The sequence below is a fragment of the Taudactylus pleione genome, unplaced genomic scaffold, assembly GCF_031769625.1.
Source record: "Taudactylus pleione unplaced genomic scaffold, aTauple2 ptg000217l, whole genome shotgun sequence".
In the NCBI taxonomy this organism is placed as follows: domain Eukaryota; kingdom Metazoa; phylum Chordata; class Amphibia; order Anura; family Myobatrachidae; genus Taudactylus; species Taudactylus pleione.
This window is the reverse complement of record NW_028284619.1, coordinates 4,146,085-4,154,087: the sequence shown is the minus strand read 5'-3', so window position 1 is coordinate 4,154,087 and position 8,003 is coordinate 4,146,085. Positions and strand designations below refer to the sequence as shown.

General features: G+C 42.2%; 1 protein-coding gene across 1 annotated transcript in view; it reads right to left on the bottom strand.

Moving 5' to 3' along the window:
• Positions 1-2,825: 2,825 nt before the first annotated feature.
• The window catches only part of SUSD3 (sushi domain containing 3), a 113,467-nt gene continuing 108,289 nt past the window's right edge, over positions 2,826-8,003 (bottom strand). Inside the window, exon 5 of the mRNA XM_088478696.1 lies at positions 2,826-3,422. Coding sequence (XP_088334822.1) covers positions 3,215-3,422 — 208 coding nt within the window. The 3' untranslated portion in view covers positions 2,826-3,214. The remainder of the gene's footprint in view (positions 3,423-8,003) is intronic.

Sequence of the window (8,003 nt, the reverse complement as noted above, 5' to 3'; positions counted from 1 at the left end):
CATTCTGTTTTCTAGTTGTTTGTAGCTGGCAGATTGCAGTTAAAACAAAAGACATTAAAATAAACAATACAATGTTGCTGTTTGGGCTGAAATGGCTATATTTTATAGTACATTTTATAGTAGATTTTAAGTATTTTTTTTTAAATAGAACAGTGAACTTTACTGTATTTAAATTAGAAATACTGTACAAATGTAGCCACTAAGGCTTAAAAATGTTCAGCCTGTTTGCCTTGCTAGAATTTGCTCACTCCCACTTTATTCCCCTTATAACCAGTTTTGAAGAATGAGTGTGAATATCTGATTAGTTTGCTATTTGTAACAAAATATATTTTTTGCACTAATTTTAACGAATGTTCCGTTTGTATTGTATGTATTTTATTATTTTGACTCCCTAATCTATAACTTGTGTGACTTAGACCTTTGTAATGTGACAAGTGCAGTACACTGGGGCATTCATAGAATTCTTACTTGTCTGAACCACTGTGCTCAGAGTAATATCCAAAGTTATTATCAGTACCTGGTGCTGCTGCTTTTTGGGGCCTCTCAGGCTCCTCTTGTAACCTCAGACCATGTGACCACCCAGGCAGTCTCAGGCGATATTGCACCTATGCACCTATAGGCCTGTGACTGTACAGATCAATGGAAAGCTATTGGTCTGCACCGTTACTTTGTCCAGCCTTTAATATGGCTAACCTGGAGCCCTGTCTGGCCCCACCCTAAACTGCCACGGCCGGCTCTCCAAAGGTGGCCCAGGTACTTTGGATCCACTCCCCCCTCTGCGACACTGACTGTGCCATACACTAATCATCTATACTTATGCTGGAGTGTGACAGACTTTCCCAAAAGAGAAGGTAGTACAAACATCAATTCTACATCATCCTGCCCTGTTCAGCCAGTAGTTGGGGCAGCTCATTCAACATTGTAGAATAAGGGAGTAATGTAATGGCTTTCTATGTTGGATTTATTGTATGCTAAATTCACATTAAAATATTTCTTATTTGCTGGTTTACTGCAGTCGAGTGAACAAAAGCACCTTTATACATTCTGTCTGTGGCACTAACATGTTTGTGTACAGTAATATAGGGGTTTATTTACTAAGCTTTGGATGAAGATAAAGTGAACAGAGATAAAGTTCCAGCCAATCAGATCCTAACTGCCATGTCACAGGTTGTTTTAAAAATGACAGTTAGGAGCTGGTTGGCTCTTTATCTCAGTCCGCTATATTTCCATCCAAGGCTTAGTAAATAGACCCCATAATATGAAGAGGGCATACTGATTATAGAACTGGTTTGTAAAGAGGGACAGCAACAGCACCACTGAAAAAAACAGCACTGCATAGGGGACCTTGGGCCTGATTCAGACCCACTCGCGAGCGGCTGTCCGCTCGCAAGTGGGTCGATGTTCTGGACTGAGCATGCACACGACGGAGGGAGCTCCGTCGTGCGCATGCGCCAGACGCGACGAGCGAAGGAAAGTCCTTCGCTCGTTGTGTCTGATCAAAGGGGGCGTGCTGTCGATGTTGATTGACAGCACGCCCCCTTTGGTAGGCGTGCCGGGGGCGTGCCACCCTGACGGGGGCGTTCCCACGGGAACACCTCCCGTCAGAAGCCGGCCCACTGACATCACTAGTGATGTCAGTGGGAGTGATTTTGGCTCTGATAGAGCCAAAATCACTCTGGAGCTTGCGGTTGAAAACCTCAACCGCAGGCTCCGGCTCGCAGTTTCGATGGTCGCGATGGTCACGACCATCGCGGCCATCAAAATGCACGCTCGTATAGCCTGTGGGTGGTGACCCACAGCTATACGAGCGTCCAGGAGGACGCTCCATTTTCATGGAGGCCGGCCCTCATTCAGAGCGTGCGCTCTGCTCAGAGCGTAAGGCTCTGAATGAGGGCCCTTGTCATTTACTCTTTTCTATCATGTTTATAAAACTTTAGGTAAGTAAAATGTATGATCTGGAAAATAAATCATGACCTAGATTCTGGCTTGTTACAGCAGGCTGCTTGTGGCTTTGTCTCTGAAACATAAAGGAGTATCATCTAGTTTCTTTCTGTGAATGTGCACTTACCTGACCATCCTTCCTGTGTGCACACAAAGAAAAGAAACAGAAGCTGCACATTTAAAATAAAGAAACAGCTTAGCTTTTCAAGACTAAAATGATTAGCCGTATATCATAATTTCCTAGTCTTTCCTTGTATTGTTATACGCACCCAAGTAAGATATGACATTGGGGGGTCTATTTACAGGTTCAGTCTCCCATATCCAAATATTCCGAAATAGGGAATATTTTTAGTATGACTGATATAGAGAAACCTTTGTTTTTGATGGTTCCATGTACACAAACTTCGTTTTAGACACAAAAGTATAAAAAATACGGTATCAAATTACCTTCAGACTTTATGTATAAGGTGTATATGAAACATAAATGAATTTCAGTTATGTACACAAACTTTGTTTGAGCCACAAAATTATTGAAAATATTGTAGAAAATGACCTGCAAGCTGTGTGTATAAGGTGTATATAAAACATAAATGCTTTCTGTGTTTAGATTTGAGTCCCATTCCCAAGAAATTTCATCATGGTATACAAATATTCCAAAATACGGGATATTCTGATATCCAAAATGCCCCTGCTCCCAAGCATTTTGGATATGGGAGACTCAACCTGTACTAAGCACTGTTAGGAGACAAAGGGAACAGAGTTAAGGTACCATCCAATCAGCTCCTAACTGCCATGTCACAGGCTGTGTTTGAAAAATGACAGTTAGGAACTGATTGCCTGGTACCTAATCACTGTTCACTTTATCTCCTAACACATCTTAGCAAATAGACCCCTGGGAGTGATGCTTATAAATGCCTCTGATCCTTCATTAAACAAAACAAAAAATGGATTTGGGAGACTTCGTAAATCTAGAAAGGACATTCCTGGAAAGCGGCCTGAACTTCCATGTGCAAATCAGAACATGTAGAGAACAGATCACTATCTAGTTTAATGCGCCAGACACAGCAGCTGAAGATAGTAAACGAGGGTTAGGTTCTCCTCATGTCTCTGGTGGAAGAAAGTATTCCCTTGAAATGTCAGCCTGATCCAGGGAAATCAGACAGGACCTGTAGGAATTTTACGTAACATAATGTCAGCATTCCATTCATTTTAAGGCACATTATCATGACAGAAGATTGTGGTCCCCATATGTTAGTTGTCTCATTCAATGTTGTCACTCAGGTACATGAGGTTTAAGTCTTCTCTGAGTTTCTTTGTCATGTCCGTAGATTTCGACCACGTGCATTCCGCTTACAGTTTGTATTGCAACACTGCAGCCATGTGCAAGTTGTCTGCTTGATCGGTCCTGAGTATGACGGGACCCACAATTTTCTTCTCTAGACCTCTGTGATGCACAATCCTTACTCCAGCCATCATGGCATCTGCAGGGGAACATGTATAGGAATCATTTGTATTGCTTCTTAGAGCAGCAGAAACATAAATACAGTTAGATTTCTGTTAAGTACAACCTATGGAATCTTTTTTTCTAGGCTAAAATATTTACTTTATTGTTGTATTTCACATAGAGGTATTGGACTTGATGCACAGTTGAAAGTAAATTGGGGCATACATCGCCCGAGAGAAGTGTTCATGGTAAAAATTACAATTTTGGATTTTTTCAGATCAAGAAAGAGGTAAAGAGAATTATATACCTCGTATACGTAATAAAATGGTGACCAAAGGTTTGGAGGACTTTTTTTAAGTTATGTTTTAAAATTGAGACACGACCAACGGGGGCTCCTAACCTCTTTCATAGGGGGGTTTACCCATGCTGCAGTCTGGACTCGGAGACAGCTGCAGCCTGCGTAATAAATCTGACAAGCGCCGGGTTCGGTGGGACTGTCACATGTGCACAAACACCGGCTGCTAGAGACTGCATTGGCTACAGCCCCCAGAAGCCAGGTAGGGCTGACGGCAAGGCAGAGGAGTGGCTCCCTATTGGAAGCACTCTCTCTGTTATTCTCAGCCCGGACTGGCAGTCCCAAGGACTTATCGCTCCTATATAGAATTATCAGAGAGTGAGTGAGGCCGGTGCATGGACTCACTAACTCACTGGGGGGTGGCGGATTTTACTGGGAGGGGCACTGCAGCCCCTAGGAAAAATCAATCACTGGACATTACCCATAACGTTAACACTTATCGTATCTTGTGTTACACATTCTTAAAACTCAGTAAACACTCAGAAAAAGAAACTTCACATTTCCTGGCAGCTGGAAAGTGTGTACTAGCGAGTAATTGGAACAATCCGCTCCCACCCACAAGGCAAGAACTTAATAATTAAATCTGGCATATTAATGCTATGGGAGGAAAAATCACATATCTGATGTGTCAGAGCTGTATGGACTGTGTGGCCCTTTAAAGAGCACCCATTCCTATTCCCTATAATAGTATACATACACTTTACATTATATATCTAAAATCAAGGTCTGGGTGCACTAACACCGCCCTATGTTACTCCTATGTAACTAATATAAATCTCCACATGTATACGGAGAGGTGTTGATTGATTTGCCTAATTTGAATGGTCCATTATGGGTTAGTGTGATTCTCCCCATAGTGTGAGACAATTATAATTGCAAAGGAAGTGGATGATCATTGGCTAGATTAAAACTTTAGAATTCCCCTTGGAAACTTTCTTTAATGTAATGCAGAGAGGGAATTTATTTCACTGTAGTTACATACTGTATATTTTTACTGAATAGTCTTTAATTAGTTGGTCAATTCATATAGTGACACGTGTTTAGTGTTTAATACATCAATATATAACAAAAATAATAATCCCTAAATGTTCTCTAAGTTAAACTCTGCGTGCTATCTATCAGTGTTACATATAGGGCCATATTCAATTAGCCGCGATAAGTCCGTTTCTGCGGAAGTATCGCGAGTGACATCATTTCGCCATGCGAAAAGTTTCCTCTGTATTCAATTCCAAAGTCTTTTCACTGGTGCGGAAACTCAATGCCATGGGACCTGCGAAAAAGATTCGCCTATGAATAGGTGTCGAAAAAAGTGCAGAATTGTGGTTTTGGGGTGCAAAGCTGCGGGAACCCCCCTGCACCCTAGGGGCATTCCCCCAAAGGTAAACTGTATAAAAAAAACGTACTTTCATTTTGGGGGCGAAAAAGTCCAAAGTTGGGGGACAAACTTTAAAACGAGCAAAATAGACTCCAGGGGGGCCTCCAAGTATGCCCCAGGTGTTTTTAACTTTGCAGGTGCTTGCGGCAGGTGGATTTTTAAAACTACACCTTAGCAACTTCAAAATATGCTAACACCCATTTTCAGGTACCCCAAATTTGCTGGGACTAGTTATTTTGAGCCTAAAAAAATGCTAAATGCTATTCTTCATCATTTATGCTAATACGCGAAACAGCAGCTATTGAGAGCATTTAAGTACCCCAAATACCTTCAGCAGGGGTATTTCCCCAAATCTGACAGTACTTTTCGCATAACTAATATAACACATCTAAAGATTATCTGTCCAACCAGCCAACTAGTTGATTGGTTGGAATGAAAATCTGGTAAGGTATGAAGGCAAATGACAATCAGCAATTTGCTCCCAAACGCCGGAAAATGGACAATTTCTGTTGTTTGCACTAATTGTTTAGATCAAACATTTAACAAACTTGTCTGATGACCATTTTCATCTGTTTTCTGGCATTTAGGAGCAAATTGCTGATCATCATTTACTCCCATAACTTACCAGATTTTCATTCCAACCAATCAACTAGTTGGACAGATAATCTTTAGATGTGTGGCCAGCTTTAGAGTTTCGCTGGGTCCCGTTTTCGCTGATTTATAATTGAATACAGGGAGAAAGCGGACATGCACGCGATACTTTTCCGTATTGAAAACCAGCGATGTGGGCGAAAAGTGCTGCATGCGAAAAGTACGGGACTTATCATCTGGAATTGAATATGGCCCATAGTTGGTAGCCTGAAATAGGCTCACTAGTTAGATTCTCACTGCTGCTACCGATACACCAATTACATACATTTATAACATTGTATTGTATTTACTATAGTTTATCTTTTGAGCATTTAAGGTTGGTTACAAATAATTATGTAACTAATACATATAATTCCTCCTTTAGAAATGGTTGATTTCAAAATGCTTTATCCCAATACTTAATTATTAGATCAGGGGCCTATTTGCGGTAGAGCTGGCTTATCTTGGTAGTCGACTTCATGGATAATCCCACTTGCTTGGGTGAGCAAAGCAAGTGGATCTAAGAGGACCAGTAAGCCCTCCAAATTAAGTTTTCTCCAAACCTCTTTGTTATCACAATAAGATTTACTCTCTCCCAGGGAGAAGTAATTTTGGGGTAACAATGCTAAATGCACTGTGTTCAGTGTGTGACTTCTGCTATACACTGTTGGACTCTGAGAATTAGGTCCTATAATGTAGCGGTAAATGATCCTACTACCCCCAGCCATTCCAAGCTGGTCTGTCTAACCAGCACTCACATGCTCGGCTGTCCAGTGTCCCTGGCTACGGTTCGGTAACAATGATAGCTTTGAAGGGCTTTCCGAAACCATGCACAGGACTAGTTACAGTGGTGGTGGGTTATTTACAAGTGTTTTGGCTGGGATTGCTGGTAATTTAAAATAATTATGGATGTATGAGTGTGTGATCAAGAACAAAAGATACTGTAAAATGAAGGTCCATGGGGTGAGGGACTTTGCTAGATTTAATTCTCCACTGTTAGCAATGTAATGAAAAATTCCAATGTTACAAGAAATTTTTTAATGTGTGAAATTTCAAGACGTATTGTTTCACCACAATAACTCTGCAGTTTCAACCCTGAATCAGCGCTGTTCTAAGCAATGTTAGAGGCTCTGTGGGGTACATAGACAGAGGAGAAGAGTGGGCAGAGAGAAGGCGTCTCTACTGAAATCTGGAGTAGGTATAATGCTGCTCCTTGGTTTGTATAGCAGTAGTTATAATGAGATACAGTTCTGGATAGGACACATTTTCAGGTGGGTTCTCTACCGTGCACAACCATTTCCACTCCACAAAAACCACAAATGCACTTGAATTATGCACCAACTCAGAGCTGGTAGAGATCCTTTCTTGCCTTATACCAAGGTTTCCCAAACTCAAGGCACCCTAACGGTCCAGGTTTTAAGGATATCCATGCTTGCCCACAGATGGTATAGTCAAACCGACTGAGGTACTAATTAAGTCACCACTGACTAAGCAGGCCAGCTAGGGTGCCAGGAGGACCTAGTTTGGGAGCCACTTCCATTTAATGAGAAAACAAATAGTCAATTTTCAAAGTTCACTATTTAAAAAAACAAATAAACCAAATAAATGAAAACTAAAAAGCATACTTTCCAATTCAGAGCCTGGGCTGGTTTTCCATTATTATAGTAACAATGTCCAAACCTAAGGTGATCAGAGCAACACTGTTGCCTCTATGGGTGGTGTCTCCCTCATAATAATAGGCTAGCAGACCCATGCCGATAAACACTGAGGCTCTTCCTGAGGTTGGGTATGAAATACCAGCAGTCGGGATACTAGCTGTCAAAATACCGAAAGCGGCATCCCGAAGTTCATTATCCCAACAGGGGCTGAGTAAGTATGCTAACCCTCCCCCTTCTGCCCCTAAACCTTTGTTCCTGCATTCTAACACCCCCCGCCCCCTAACCCTCCCAGGTAGTGCCTAAACCTTCCCCTCCCCCTTGGTGCCTGGACCTAACCCTCCTCCCTTAGTGCCCCCTAACCCCCCCAGTGGTCCCTAAACCTAACTCCTCTGGTCTGTATCCTAACCCTAACCTCCCCTCTCCCCGTAGCCTAACTCTAACCCCCGTGATGCCTAAACCTAACCTCCCCCCCCCCCCCCATGGCTAACACCTAACCCGGTTTGTTACTGTATACTTACATTCGGGATGCTGGTTGCCGGGATTCCAGGATCGGCATCTGAACTGGCGTCTGCATACCAGGTTGCGATTCCGTTGCCGGGT